At 37.5% G+C, this 16,715-nt stretch overlaps 1 protein-coding gene across 1 annotated transcript in view; it reads left to right on the top strand.

Annotated features, from left to right (window-relative positions):
* LOC5571992 overlaps window positions 1-13,198 on the top strand; it is a 33,722-nt gene extending 20,524 nt beyond the window's left edge. The window contains exons 5-7 of the mRNA XM_021843367.1: window positions 3,951-4,084; window positions 4,666-5,034; window positions 12,549-13,198. Coding sequence (XP_021699059.1) covers window positions 3,951-4,084; window positions 4,666-5,034; window positions 12,549-12,938 — 893 coding nt within the window. The 3' untranslated portion in view covers window positions 12,939-13,198. The remainder of the gene's footprint in view (window positions 1-3,950; window positions 4,085-4,665; window positions 5,035-12,548) is intronic.
* Window positions 13,199-16,715: the final 3,517 nt, after the last annotated feature.

Below are 16,715 nucleotides of genomic sequence, written 5' to 3'. Positions count from 1 at the left end.
AAAGCTTAACATGTGGTACTCGATCAAAAGCTTTTGAAAAATCAATAAGAAGTAAAAAAGCTACACCTTTCTTATCAATGGTTTGATGAATATCATCATGAACCTTGAGTAGTGCGGTAGTTGTGCTTCGCCCTGCTCTAAATCCGGATTGGTGCGGACTAAGAAGTTCAAATCGTTGAACAAAACCTTGTATTTGAATTTTTAAAATCTTTTCAAAAGCCTTAGAAAGCGAGCTCAGAATGCTTATTGGACGAAGATTGTCCAACCTGTTACTCTTTGGTTTTTTACGAATTGGCAAGACCTTTGCAGCTTTCCATGCTCGAGGAAACTTTGATGTAGAAATAAACAAGTTGAAAAGATACGTGATAGGGGTAACAACATAAGGTAAAACCATTTTAATGAATCTCAAAGACACACCATCCAATCCAACTGCATTCGATGAAATAGAAAAGATTGCCGACGTAACTTCTACATTACTCCTAAAGAAAAGTTCAAAACAAACATAACGCATGTTCGTTTGGCTCACGCGTTGACAGTTCTCGCTGCTCGATTGTGTGAGCCCATTGACAGAAACGTCAACATATAGTGTGGCTTAGCGAAGAGTGGGTTTGGAAATGGTCATATTTTGCGTTATGTATTTATGGATGATCCCTTACTTATTTTATTGACTTACACATTTCAACCATAATAGGGTTTTGTTCTTCGTCGTAAGCGCTACTATTCGTCGTATCAAATTTTAAATGTTCCACTTCGGCGAATATTCAAACTTACCTGCAACATAGATTCATTATCCAAGTGTAATTTTATGAAAGCTGTTATGGTTTGTACACTTGTACACCAAAAATGCAATAAAACTACTGTATTTTGGCAAATAACTTCAGTTCAATTATCCACTTTGCACTTTTTCACCGAAATCGCATGGACGAACACGATTTGAGAGAAATGCTTAGCGATCGACTGAGCCACACCACTTTCCAACACAAGTTTCTTCCCGCCCCCGTGGGTGACTTACTTCGCCGGGTACTTATTTTCACTATGGAAAACCTTCGTACTTCTTCACTGAAGGATTTCATTCCAATCACACGCCGTAAAACTTCAATAAATCACCAAATTTTACGAAATTTCCTCAACTGCCGCGTATAATTGAGAATGTAAACAAAGTTCAATCCGTCGTACTGAGAAAAAAAAGCTTGTGCGCATCAATGTGTGCGCGACGCTCGATGTAAAAATACGGTTTCTTTGATTGTGTTGTTTTCGCTGTACTGTGAGCAAATGCCATAATTGTACGGTCAAAAGGAATTGTGTTCATATGTTTGGGCTGAATTTTGATAACGAACAATGAATTTTAAAGGAAATTAGTATATTCCATCATGCTGAAAGAATGGAGGGAGATGCCAGTAGATCTATATATTCTAGTAAAACATTTTATTATAGCGTTGATATGTTGTGTTTTAACCATTCAATACACACAGTGAGCCGTAAGTTGTGAGACGAATCTGGAAACTGATTGCGACAGAGTTGAAAACGATACGACGGACTGAGAATACGGTAAGATGCATTTTCTTTGCATTATTTCCAAAAAGAGATCAAGATTTATCTAAATGTTATTGTACAATGCTAAAGCCGTTTTGAGAAAGAATTGTTTGGCATCGGTTTGTGTTAGCATCATTCACTGCAATACTGGGAAAATTGCAGTTCTCACTGATCAATGCCTAATACGATGGATACTAGCACATCACCCTAATGCAATACGGAACAATACGGAAGTTTCAACGTCAAATATCAGTTGGGTGAAAACTTAACACATGTCATAAAACTTTACCAAGCGGTCACACACGTCTGAGCTTTTGTTTGAAACTATTCAAGCTTATGACCTATCTTTCCTTTATTCAAGTAGCTGCCTAATAGGTTGAATTAAAACTTTTCCTTTTTTTTACCTTTTTGTTGATTCCCAAGTTTTCCCGATGTAGTTTTTCGGAACGGAATGTAGGAAGGCACGCCGAAAGGAAAAAAGTTGCAAATCACGTGCTAATATTCAGTTTTCTGCAACCTGAAAGCGTGGGAACAATTTGTAACGGTTGTGGTAGACTCGTGTAACGATCGGGGACATTTCCATCGCAAACAGTTTTAGTGTATTGATTGACAAAATGTTGCCACACCCAACCCTTGCCTTTAGTATGATTAATAGATTAGGGAATTTTATTGCTTATTTTTGGGGAAATTACTTTCGGGAGGCAGGTTACATTCATCATCGTCATTGTGAGATTGCGATCGCAAACTTGCGGCAAGCCACAAACTATGCAAAGTGGCGGGGGTGGATGCATAGGCGTAAATAGGTATCAGATCTAGGAGGGACACATCTCTCTGAATTGTAGGTTAAGGATTTAACATCACTATGGATTCACATAACTTTCCAATGCTTATTTCGCTAATATTTATAAACCGATTTTTTTTTCTTCTTCTTGGCATTACGTTCTCACTGGGAGGGAGCCTGCTTCTCAGCTTATTAACAGTTATTAACTGAGAACTTTCTTTGCCAAAGTTGCCTTTTCGCATTCGTATATCGTGTGGAAGATACGATGATACTCTATGCCCAGTGAAGTCAAGGAAATTTCCATTGGTTTTGCTTTGTAGCCGCGGACTCTAACTACTCGGCTAAAGAATCGATAACTATCTCGTCATTTCTTGTCCAAAAATGTCAAGGAGAAGGTAAGCTCAAGTTTGACGGGGACAGAGCAACCCCTAGCCACCCTCTTATTTACGCCAATGGGTAGATGGCGCCCCAAATAAGTTTTCCCATAAAAAATGAAGTTGCGGGAGTGAGGCGAGCGATGGATGCGGACAATGAGCTAGAATTAGGAAGTGATATGGAAGTTGAACAGGAAACAAACGAATTTTGCTGGTAATGGGAAGCCTTGTTTTACATTGAGGTATGAAACATTTACGATGCTTTCATTGGAATACAACCTTGGGATAGGGCAGCAATACTTGTGGCAGGTATTGTTTGATTGCGAAGTGAGAACAGCGAAACGAAATTCTCAACTTGAGGAACGAAAAGTTTGAGTGATTTCCAAATTACAGAAAAGCTCGATTTTATGACAGAAGCTTTCTACTATTACGTTGTATAGGAACTATGGTGAAGATACAGACTTGTCTAAGGTTCAACAACCATTAGATATAAATAAGTCAACATAAGATTGTTGGTTTACTAGAACCAATATTTGTCCATCTGTGATCCCGAGCAAAGTTGGGTAACAAAAAGGTAACACGTTGTGTTATCCGATAACAAGCATTTGATAACATAGCTTGTTATCATTTTGGTTGAATAAACAGGCAACATAACAAACGTGATAACAAAAGTTTGTACTAAAGATATCATATAAATATCTCATTGTGTTATCATTTGAAACACATTGATAACAAGTTTTGTTATCCAGCCAATTTCCCTCATTGATAACTTATTATGTTATCAATTAGTTATAAAGATCGAATTATGATAACAAACATTTGACGTCATTCATTCGTCGGTGGCATCCTCGATCTGACAGCTCAAAATTTGTTGATAACAAGAGTCCTCGTATTGATAACAAAAAATAACAAAATGAAATCATGCTGTACATCTTGTTATCACTATGTTATGCGGTTGTTATTCTACTTTGCTCGGGATACCTGACAGCTGACATGCTTCCTATAAATGTCTTAGACGCGATGAGCTCATCATTTCATTGTCAAAATCATCATTGGAACTTTATAGATTGTTGCTTTCCTTAGTTCCCTAATTAGAGTTCCCCAATCCGCATTTGCTGGATAAACACTGTACATGGACTGCAAACTCATGCAGCAGGAGTAACGTAAAATTTTCTACTCATTTACTTCCACGCTGGTGCTGTGTGTAAACGGATCTATATTCGTCGTCAACCGCCGAAATTGGTTGTACTCTACACGAAAAGCTGACTGCGAATTGTTGTGTGTTTCCGGCGAGGATTTCAAACGGCTACTAGAACCAACCCTGCGGCTGCAATGGAACCAAATGCAGGAAGCGATCCGTCGCTTCCAATACTTTGACCATTGGACAGAGGAGCAGGTAAGTGATGTCCGCCGTGCCAGGATGGTTTTAGTCTAAAACTTTTAGACCTCAACTCATTGTACTGGTAGGAATAAAGTACACGAAAGGCCGATTTTCATACAAAATGATAGTGTTTGAAGCCATGTGTCAAAGCTTTTGGCAACACCATTTATCTGAAATTGGAAATGGATATCAAAATTATTTTAGTTTAACGTTAATGGCATTTGATCCAAAAATTTCGGATTTATTACAAATTTCTACATTTGAGCAAAAATACATTTGAAATATTCTTGAAATAAAAATAATCTATGTTTCTACAAATTTGTTAAATCCAAAATATTTTATACTTTGTGGTAGGTATACATTATTGATCATAACATTTGTTTTGTTTTTCAATGTTTAGGAAACAAATTTTTATTTGTTGTAGAAAAGGTTGGTTTTAATTAAGTTAAAAAATCTTGCATAGAATTGAATGATTTATTCACAAAACTTATTTGAAGTTGAGATACAAATTTCAAAACTTGATAATTTTGTTTGAAAATCGACCTTTGTGCAGTTTATTTTTGTCAGTACTGCACATAATTATTTCCATCCCACAGATTCGAGAATGCTGCATCCTGGCCAAAGTAGCTCATTACGAGCCCCAACAGCAGATAGCCGTTCCGGGGACGGGCGGTGACCTTGAGTACGCGTACTTTGTCCTCAGTGGCCAGTGTATGGTTTTGCAATGTTTGAAAATGATGAAGAAAATGCGTGGAAAAAGACAGTGCTTCCATTTGTTGCATGCTGAGTCAGATGATCGATTACTCCACATTGCCGAGCGATTGATGAAGCGAAAGAATTCAGACGTTTTGGAATCCGTTCTTCCGCCAACGTTGAGACAGTCTTTATCCGGTTCCCGACTGAGCTTGGTTCGGAATGAAAGCTGTGAAGGAGATGATGACCAGGTTGGACCCACCGTTGTTCAGGTAGGAAGTTGATGCTCATTTTAAAGGACAGATCGTACTCTCTAGCCAAAGACAAAATAACCTAACCTTCTTGAATCACCAAATCTAAGAAACAATATTTCGCGGTGGGAAAAATTTTAAACTTCTTAGAAGTTTTTCGTAAAAATTGTCAGTGAAAAAAGTTTGTTCTGAGGAAATTTGAAAAGAGGTTATTTATTATTGCAGAACATCTTGCTCATGAACCAGTAATAATCCTTTCCAGAATTCAAAGAATATTTGAATAGACAGAAAGTCAATCTATACTACACACTAAGAAAATCCTAATATTAAAGGTGATGTAAGTCAGTAAACTGACGCAATAAACCAGGTCACAAACTAGGAACAGACTTATTTTTGTGTCATAGTTGATGTACGGTCGAATTGAATCAGTTGAAATAGTATGTCTGGTATTTCTACATGATTTAAAGTGATCTCTTCCAAAATTATAGCACATATCATAATTATAAATTTAAAAAGACATAAATTTACACGACGGTAACATATCAGCGACCTACGCGTTGTTGAAACGTCAAGTTTGTTTACGATCAGTGGCGTGCCTTACAACAAATCATAGTCCAATTGAAATCATTAGATTTATTAACATGTTCTGTGTTTCTTGAAAAGTTTCTGTAACTACTTTCTTCCTGCAACATTCAACCGTGTAAAGTTATAAGATGCAGTTACCAACAGGATTGGAGGCGAAGGTGTGAGCTGTGTTCTGGAAAAAACTGACGGAGGAGGAAACTCGAACGACGGAAGAGGAGAATTGCGTATTTTTTAATTTTATTGACAGGTGTTAATGGATTAGTGATAGCAGATAAATAAAGTGAAATATATGTTTAGAAATTGTTTTTTTCTTGTTTTTTTCCCGGAAATTGAAGTTATATGCGGGCAAATTTGTTGCGGATTGATTGAGGTTACGAACATGAGCTATGCGTACATTAAAATTACACGCATCATCTGTGGGGTTGTAAAATTACAAAGTTCCTCCTTCTCATCATTGTGTAAAAATAAGTGGATACGAGTAACTGACACTGAAGAAGACTGCAAGTGGTAGTCGAAATACGCGTATCTGTCAAAGATAAGCATTTAGGAGCGGAATTAAAAGGTACACGGTACTCCATCTACTTTAAAGTTTCTCTAGATTTTATCTAGTTGGTCGAAAGTATTTATGATTTGATAACGTTCCATGGTATTAACTCAAAATTTTCATAAATGTCGAATGTGACAAACATGGAGTTATGGGCAGTACACGCGTAACCAGTTTCTGACACAGATGGAAGCTAGTAATAGGGACATAAGGCGGAAACACGAAAGGCGGAATCACAAAAGGCGGAAACTCAAAAGGCAGACTGCTTTAGACGTGTAACGAAAGGCGGAAAACAACATAAGGTATAATCTGAAAAGGCGGAATCAGTCAAAAACATATTGAAATTATTTACTTAAGCTTCCAAACGATAATTAGACTGTGTTGTTTGCGGTTCCTATTCTTGGCAACATTTTCAAAATCTCCAAGCGGACTGGGATTCCCTTTTGAAAAGCGTTTTTTCAACTTGTGTGTACTGCCGTTCTACTCATATCTTTCCCGCGGTACATTAGGTTTACATAGAACATAGGATAAGAAGGCGTAGAATGGCATTAGCCTATTGATACATAGGAGAAATGATGGTAAATGTCTAAAATTTGGGAAAACTAAAATGCTTGTAGCTCCCTCCCATGCGAAATATCGTATCAGCAAATATTGCCAACCGATTGTAATTCGTAAAAGGTCATCGGGAAAAATATTTTACGATGAATTTTTTCACGGAGTAGGATGTTTAACAACATTCAATTGTCAAAGTCACGTGATATTCATGAAATTTAACAGCCCTCTCAGAAGTCTCTTCCATCATACGAGGTTGATGTTGGGTGAAATAGTGGCACCTGTTTCTTTACACACTTCGAAAAAACCTTGTAATTTTGTGTCATTTAGCACCGACATATTAAAGCGAGCTAAATGACACAACATTATGTTCAATCTTATTTTTACACAATGATGAGAAGGAGGAACTTTGTAATTTTACAACCCCACAGATGATGCGTGTAATTTTAATGTACGCATAGCTCATGTTCGTAACCTCAATCAATCCGCAACAAATTTGCCCGCATATAACTTCAATTTCCGGGAAAAAAACAAGAAAAAAACAATTTCTAAACATATATTTCACTTTATTTATCTGCTATCACTAATCCATTAACACCTGTCAATAAAATTAAAAAATACGCAATTCTCCTCTTCCGTCGTTCGAGTTTCCTCCTCCGTCAGTTTTTTCCAGAACACAGCTCACACCTTCGCCTCCAATCCTGTTGGTAACTGCATCTTATAACTTTACACGGTTGAATGTTGCAGGAAGAAAGTAGTTACAGAAACTTTTCAAGAAACACAGAACATGTTAATAAATCTAATGATTTCAATTGGACTATGATTTGTTGTAAGGCACGCCACTGATCGTAAACAAACTTGACGTTTCAACAACGCGTAGGTCGCTGATATGTTACCGTCGTGTAAATTTATGTCTTTTTAAATTTATAATTATGATATGTGCTATAATTTTGGAAGAGATCACTTTAAATCATGTAGAAATACCAGACATACTATTTCAACTGATTCAATTCGACCGTACATCAACTATGACACAAAAATAAGTCTGTTCCTAGTTTGTGACCTGGTTTATTGCGTCAGTTTACTGACTTACATCACCTTTAATATTAGGATTTTCTTAGTGTGTATATCAGGTGTGCTCTAAATGTTCGACGAATCTAGCCAGTTGTATTGCTTCTTCTTCTTGACGGGGCAGAGTTTACTTCTCAGCTTAGTGCTCAATAAGCACTTCCATGCTTATTTGCCAAAGTTACCATTTTTTCATTCGTATATCGTTTGATCAGAGCTGTTAAGAATCATGATCGGTTTGCGACACTGACGAAACCAGTCTTCTCACTGTCACTAGGCGAAGCTATATTTCATGTGCTCACTCCGTCAGGACGCAATAACGGGGCTCTCATGAGAAAAATTGTAAAGTTGTTTTGCTTTTAAAATTTCTATCTCATTTTGGAAAAATTCGGGAAGCAAATGTGTTTGATATATAAAGATGATTCTAGCAATATAAATAACACTCACATCAGATAATGAAATAAAAATGGTCTAGTTTACAATTCCGTCACAAGCCGTAGTGACGAAAAAATGAAGGAGCATTTGAAGAAAGCTTCTGTCATTATCTCTTCGTCCCATGACAGTGAGAGAAGCATCTATGTAAAAATCGCGCGACGCCCTCTATTTACATTGACGCTTTCCAGCACTGCGTGTGATTCTACGTCACCATCCCGAAAGTAACATTAGCCCGAATGATGGACATAGTAGGGTGATGTGTTAGTATCCATCGTATTAAGCATTGATCAGTGAGAACTGCAATTTTACCAGTATTGCAGTGAATGATGCTGATACAAACCGATGTCAAACAATTCTTTCTCAAAACGGCTTTAGCATTGTACAATAACATTTTGATAAATCTTGATCGCTTTTTGGAAATAATGCAAAGAAAATGCATCTTACCGTATTCTCAGTCCGTCGTATCGTTTTCAACTCTGTCGCAAGGCAGCGTCCATTTATTACGTAACGCTAAAATTGAAATTTTTTGACCCCCTCCCCCCCCACCGTAACGCTTTTTGTATGAAAATTTTCAAATTTTTGTATGAGCCGTAACGCTTGAGCCTACTCCCCCCCTCCCCCTAGAGCGTTACGTAATTTGTGGATGCCGCCCAATCAGTTTCCAGATTCGTCTCACTGTGTGTATTGAATGGTTAAAACACAACATATCAATGCTATAATAAAATGTTTTACTAGAATATATAGATCTACGGGCATCTCCCTCCATTCCTTCAGCATGATGGAATATACTAATTTCCTTTGAAATTAATTGTTCGTCATCAAAATTCAGCCCAAGCATATGAACACAATTCCTTTTGACCGTACAATTATGGCATTTGCTCACAGTACAGCGAAAACAACACAATCAAAGGAATCGTATTTTTACGTCGAGCGTCGCGCACACATTGATGAGCACAAGCTTTTTTTTCTCAGTACGACGGATTGAACTTTGTTTACATTCTCAATTATTCGCGGCGGTTGAGGAAATTTCGTAAAATTTGGTGATTTATTGGAGTTTTACGGCGTGTGATTGGAATTAAATCCTTCAGTGAAGAAGTACGAAGGTTTTCCATAGTGAAAATAATTGCCCGGCGAAGTAAATCACCCACGGGGGCGGGAAGAAACTTGTGTTGGAAAGTGGTCTGTGGCTCAGTCGATCGCTAAGCATTTCTCTCAAATCGTGTTCGTCCATGCGATTTCGGTAAAAAAGTGCGAAGTGAATAATTGAACTGAAGTTATTTACCGAAATACAGTAGTTCTATTGCATTTTTGGTGTACAAGTGTACAAACCATAACAGCTTTCACAAAATTACACTTGGAAAATGAATCTATGTTGCAGGTAAGTTTGAATATCCGCCGTAGTGGAACATTTAAAGTTTAATACGACGAATAGTTACGCTTACGACGAAGTAGAACAATACCCTATATTCTTCGAAAAATAATAATAATAATATATTGTCAGTGATTTTTCCTTCTTTTTATCATCGGCTATTCTTTTTGGACATATTTGGCACCACGAACCACTAAAGAGTCAGCTTAAATTGTTCCTTCTTAGAACCATACGCTGTTTTTTCGAGTTACATTGCAGCTGCGATAGTGGAATTCAAGCTGCCCATATTCGGGCTAATGCTATAGAATCGATAGAGATGACGTCAGGATTGCGATTATTTGAGTGATATGGCAAACAGTACCTAATTCTTTCCTAAAAGGAATCAACAGGATCACATAAGGCTAATTTAAATTAGGCGAACTTTTTGAACCAGCAGAGCAAACGGCCGGCCTTTCGTGTTTCTGTCTAACGTAGGACACCCTTTTTTATTGGCCCATAAGCTTTCTTTCATTTTACTGATCAAACTTTCCTAAGAGACCCCTATGTTTTGAAGCCTCTAAGTATTGGAAAACAGTGAAGAACTGGCGGCACGCCGTTTCACCCCACGGTCTCCAAAAAAATAATTCATGCTGATATCCCTCTCGACCCCCTGTTCCCCCATGATTTTTCAACACGTAATTCTTATCGTTCTCACAAATCAAATGCCATATTTTCGGACTCAAACATAAATCACATAGCTTGTACGATTGCTGACATAATTTAAGATGTTCTAAAAAAAAGCAGAATATGCCATTTCAGTGCAGTTTTTTTTTGTTCTGGGCGAATTATCACTGCGACCATTTAATTAATTTCTCTGTGCAGTTAATATTTATAAAAACTATGGTTAAAATACAAAATAAATTAAATTAGTGAAATCAACGATAACTTAATGAATACTTTTTTTTGTATAATTTCTTAAAAGATTGTTAGCAGATTCTTTGTGATACCTTGCTTCAAAGAATCCAAGCGGCATTTCTATGCATGATTTCTAATAAATCTCCGAATTTTTTTTTAACGGGGTTTCGAAATTTTCTTTTGGATTCTATGAAATATATTTTTGACATTTATTTATTAATTATTTATTCATTCGATTTTACCTAATGTTGTAACAAATTCGCTTTTTTTTTTGCTGATATTTGTGCCAATTACAGTTGCGAGTAATGTCAAAAACTATTTCAGGAGATCGATTATTATTTCCAAAATTCAACTAACAGGGAAAAATTAAAAAAAAACCCTCAAATTCAATTTTATTCTATTCTTACAACTAATAGTATCACAGCTATCATAGCATAATGCTTAAGGAAAAATGGTAACAATTAGTGGATTATTAGACATTTCGCAAGATAATCTGAATCTTTCTGCAGCTTTTTCTACGAATCTGGTAATTGTTTTAATTTCAGCTATTTGATGCACCTCTTCTGGACAATACCAGGGGCTTAAATCAAGCATCATTTTCGGAAGCTTGTTCTGTTTAACTTGAAGCCGTCGTAGGTGGGACAGCGCACATTTTCCCCAAACTGGGCAGCCATATGTGAGGACAGGCCTAAACACACATTTGTAGAGAAGGAATTTGTTGGCTATCTGGAGTGGTGATCGACGATTTATCAGTGAGTAAAGGGAGCGAGATAAAACCCTAGTTCTGAGGTAGTTTCTGGATCACTGCGAAGTTGATTGTTGTGTGAGCTTGCAAAGTACTCGGCTAATGTATTCGCCTTTTCCGTGTCAGACACCATGTGCCGGTTCCCGCTTCGAAGAGGTGCTTGGTATTTGATTTTATTCCGGAGATTTTTGCTGATTTTCCAAAATTTGCTGCTACCATTTGCTAGATTACGAATGGTTGTACCAAAATTTCGAAACTTGTAGGTTGCACTGGGCAGTATTGCCTTCTTCGTACGTTCCTCTAACGAATCAGAAGTTTGATCCGATCTGGAAGGTCGCGCTTCTGAGGATAACAGTTGACAACTGGCACCGAAACTCTTTCAGCCTCAACTAATGTGGTAACAAGCGTTTCAATGGCAGTATCGATTTTGTCTTCAGTATTCAGGTTGTTTATGACGTCAGATGTTAGAACCAGACTTCTTGAGACTGAGTTCACATAAACGGTCAGGTTTGCGCGTTTATAGTTCCTGTACTGACGGAACTCATTTTTGAAGGGAGTATCAGCATTGATAGTGAACATAACTGAAATATTTTTGACATTCTTAGGCTGTTTTTCGATATTCTAAGTAATTCTCAAGCGAGTACTTGATCATAAAATTAGCAGATTTCTCAAAATCATCAGCAATTGCTGGCTAGCTTGTTGCTGGATTTCCTGGACTAACTAGATAAATGGATGTTTTGAGGGTCTCTTAATCTCGGTTGATTATTGAAGGATTTAAGTTTTTTGACAGACTTTAAACAATAACTTTGAGAAAATACTTGTCAGATACCTATCAAAATTAAAAGACAAAAGACCCTAGTATTTTCGGAAAAGTGATAGATTATAGTCTTAGTAAAAGGCTAGTAATATTTAAGCATTTATACTTATGTGCATACCTGCCAAGTTGAAGTTTTTCGAGATCGTTCGTTACGAGTCCTCAAAATTGAATATTTAAAACAAGTTTGTAATCTCTGCTGTTTGGAATATGAGCCATGTTCAGAATTTGAAACAAAATGGAATTTGCACAGGAAAACTTTAAAAATTGCAAAATATCCCGATTTTCAATCTTCAGGAGATGGTCACCCTAGGAAATAGTCATTACGTAACTGAAAACAGTTACGTAATGAATATTACGCAACGACTTTTCATTACGCAACTGTTTTGAGTTATGTAATAAATCATTGCAAAACAATTTTCAGGCGAGCCTCGTCGTATAAATGCATAATAATAATTTTGCAACTTGTTGTTTACTAATACATAATTATATTTTATTGATTCAGAGTGACAATTTCTCTTGGTTTCAGGAACCACCATCAGAGGAACAGTTGGAGCACCGCTTCCTGGACGTTGGAACCTACAGCTGCGGGTCGGTGTTTGGACTCGGGGAACGTATGCAAGATCGATCGATTGTCGCTCGTAATCACGTCCAGTGCATGCTGATCCCTCGCTATTGGCTGTTCATGAAACACCAGAACACCGGCAACGTCTGGCAACGGATCAAGATGTACTTGGATCTGGCCATTCCCAGTCGAGAGCAGTTGTTCAAAAAATTTCTGGACGACATCAACTGGATGGCCTACCGGAAGAAGGGGGTCAACGAGATTATACAACGCCGAGGTCGGCAGAATCATACCCGGCTGGTTGACGTTCCGATTGTCTGCCGAGTCGAGCAGTCTGATGTTGGCCAGCGTTAGAGATTTATCTCTTATAGCGAAAATTATGCAAGTGATCGCTTGAGAAGCGATGGATGGATAGCGAAAATACAAATACCCAAGTGATCTTCGGCTAATTATTGTTTATTTGGGATGTTTGCACCGCCCCTTGAGGGCACTATTGGACACTGTTTGAATCACAAGCAATCATGCGAGTGTGTGCCCAAGAGTGATTGCTGAATGGCTGTTCAAACCTATCGGCATCCATACCCCGGTGAATATATTAAAATTAAATACAATAAGTTTTATTGTAACTAAATCATATTTTTGTGGTGGGTTTACTATAGACTGAAATGCATTTTTATCATATATTTTATTGTTAATTCAAGGGTGCAAGAATTAATCGTAAATGACATGTTTACAGTTAAAACGGGCGACCCCCGTTTGTATCTTGCAATGGAATTAATAAAATGTTCCTATACTTAATTCATACCTAACAAAACAATGTATGGTACTTTTCTTGGATTTAGAAAACGTACATATGTAGACTTCCACTCTTACTTAAATTCAATTTGATGATTTTTACGCGATTATTTCTTAGAGAATTTGAAACTATAGCGCATGAAACAACAAAAAGATCCAAAGTAACGGTGGATATCTGCATTAGTGTTCACGCAACTTTTTCACATTACAGTTAACTCTCCTTTACTCGATATTCCGTAACTCGATATCGAGTTAGATAACCATAGTAAAAGTTGGTTTTCATGGCTAACTCGATGGTCCCTTGGATCGCATTTGCATTGGTTTTGTGTTCTGTAACTCGATACCTCCCTAACTTGATGGTCTTTTCAATATCGAGTTATGGAGAGTTAACTGTATTTTCGTCGCACTTATAAGTAGTTTACGCAACAAGTAGCAAAATGATAAATTTTATAACACGAGTCGTATACGTAAATGTATACTTTGACGACAATTACGATTACGATTACGACGAGTGCTGTAAAAATCGAGTTGCGTACAACATTATTTGGAATTTCGTAGACGACCACTTGAGGAATATCATATTGGGATGCATTCTCCATAAATTTCGCAATTTCTAAAAATTGTTGAAAAATGATTCATTGCGTAGATGAAAAATCGTTGCGTTATAGTCAATACGCAATTGATTTACATTGCGTAATTACTATTACGACACTGCATAATTTATTGCAGGAAAGTAGGCCGTTTCAAGACAGGTTGACGTGATGAAAAACAGCATTTTACGATGAGAAATTACAAAATAATGTATTTATACAAAATAAACAGGTGTAATTTTTTTTTTAAGGCATTTTGTGCTCGTGGCCACTACTGTGCCGGAATCAGTTGATCAGTAGCTTCTTAACCGATACAGATCTATTTTTAACTTATCTATATTTACATCTACTTTCACTCTCTCCTACTCTTTTACTCTCACACCGAGCAGCGAAGAGGGTCAGTTTGTCTCAGTCACCATCTGATACTGACGGAGGATGGATGTGCTCCCCAAAGCACGGTCCTCCGAGAGGCGTCTTCTGGTGGCTGGACGGATTTTTTGTGGAGGGGCTGGGAATCAAACCCACGACCTTCCGCTTATGAAGCGAAAGCGTAACCTCAAGGCTACAGACCCCCCTAGGTGTGAATTCTTATTGAAAACAATAAATTAATCTTACAGAAATATTCAATCATAAACAAATTACGAGCTCTACTGTACACATGATGTTTGAATAAGCAGAACTATTTTTTTTATTCGGGTAGCGCATAAGAAGAGATCCCCATTAAAAAGGAAGGCTTTCGAGGAAAAAAGATAAAGGTTTTCAAAGGTAGCCCCTTGTGAGGTGGCTTGTGATTTATGATGCTGCAGAAGAGACGATTTTATGTTATCGGTTGCATCACTCAGTCACTCGGCCGGCGATGATCGAGTGTAGAAGACGTGCTTCATTTGCTGACCTTCCTTCGGTGGCATGAGGGGTTAGAGCATCATGTCAAATTGAGTTATGACAATATTTGTGGCAGCGGCTAGTCAAAACTGCGATGAGTGTTTGTAAATTTATATGATTGCTGCCAGGCGAAGATATGAAAAATGTCTATAGCATAGCAAAAATGTTGCGTTCACTGTTGGAACCAGATTGGTTTAATTAGATGAACGTTTTAAATCACGAATTCAGATCAAAACGCGCTCGCAAACCTGACTCAACCTAATGAATATTCATCGTTCGTTCGTTGTCCACATGACATTCGCTACCGATTTGAGAACGAAGATATAGGTTCGCGAAGATTTGCACTCGAGATGATGCAGTAGCGTTTGAAAAACAAACAAAAGTGGACTGGATTTTGGAGGCTACCAAATGAAAATGTCATCCCTGGTCAAGTGCAGATGATTTTATTGATCTTCTACTTATAGGTCAGGTTTCAATGCAAACTATGGGGATCGTTTGACTTTAAAGCAATCGACAGAAAAGGCAAATCTATGTCTTTCGCTTAATATAGGGCACGAGCACGATAACTTAGAGATTATATCAACTGGAGGCTCGATTCTCCATGATAATTTGTGTTCTTGAAAATTTAAGGCATGGCTTTTCAAAAGACGAAAAAATATTGAATGAATATTTTTAGTGAAGATTCCTCTACTAAAATTCATCTCAGGATTTTAAACAAGAACGTTCCAAAGTTCCATTCCATTCGAAGTATTGATCTTAAAATTTCACTAATAAGCACTCTAGGAATTTTTCAGGAATAGATACCTGAAGAAAATATTAAATTTCAAAAATAATTGACTCAGGAATTCCTCCGATGATTTCATCCAGAATTCCTCTGGGGATTTCGTACAAGAATCCCTTCGCAGGTTTCAGGCATTTTCTCTCGAAATTCCTACGGGGATTTTTTTCCTGAGAATTCATCCGGAGATTTCCTCCGAGAATGTTTTGAGGGATTTGCAGCAGGAATTTCTCCGGGGATTTCATTGTGGAATTCCTCCAGACATTTTATCCAGAAACGCCTTCGGGGATTTATTCAGATTGTCCTCAAGGAATTCCTTCAGAAATTTGCTCCAGGTGATTTCTCCGGTGATCTTTTCCAGAAATTCCTCCGGGATTTTTTCCAAGAACTCCTCCTTTTTTCGATAATTTCACCATATATTTCCTCCAGGAATTTCTCTGAGCATTTACAATAAGAATTTCTCTAGGAATTCCTCCGGGTATATTCCCCAAGAACTCCTACAAGGATTTCTCTATGAATTCCTTAGGGGATTTCCAATAGCAATTGCTCCGGAGATGATTTCATCTAGGAATTCCTTAGGGAATTTCATTCAGATATTTTTCCGGAGATGTCATTAGGAAATTTCTCCGATGATTTTTTTTTCTAGAAACTCGGGGATTTCCAGGTACCCAGGAATTTCTCTGGGGATTTCTACTGGGATCAAGAAATTCCTCCGATAATTTCCTCCAGAAATTCCTACGGGGATTTTGTTATAGAATTCCTTTAGGCATTTTCTTCAGAAACTCCTTCGAGGATTTTTTCAGCGAATTCATCCGGAGGTCTCCTCCAGGAGTTCCTCTGGAGATTTGTACCAGGATTTTCTTCGGGAATTCCTTGCAGAATTTTTCCAGGAATTAACCCCAGCAATCCCTCTAGGGATTTTCTTTAGAAATTCTTCCGAAGACATTTTCCAAGAATTCCCCGGGATTTCTTATTAGAATTCCAAAGGGGACTTCCTATAGAAACTCCTCCGGGGATTTCATTAAAAGAAATCTCAAAAAAGAAATCCTCCAGGATTTTTCTCCAGTGATTCATTCGAGTTTTTTT

Source organism: Aedes aegypti, chromosome 1 (assembly GCF_002204515.2).
Source record: "Aedes aegypti strain LVP_AGWG chromosome 1, AaegL5.0 Primary Assembly, whole genome shotgun sequence".
Taxonomy (NCBI): Eukaryota; Metazoa; Arthropoda; class Insecta; order Diptera; family Culicidae; genus Aedes; species Aedes aegypti.
Note: the sequence above shows the minus strand (reverse complement) of the source record. Positions and strands in the feature narration are given on the sequence as shown.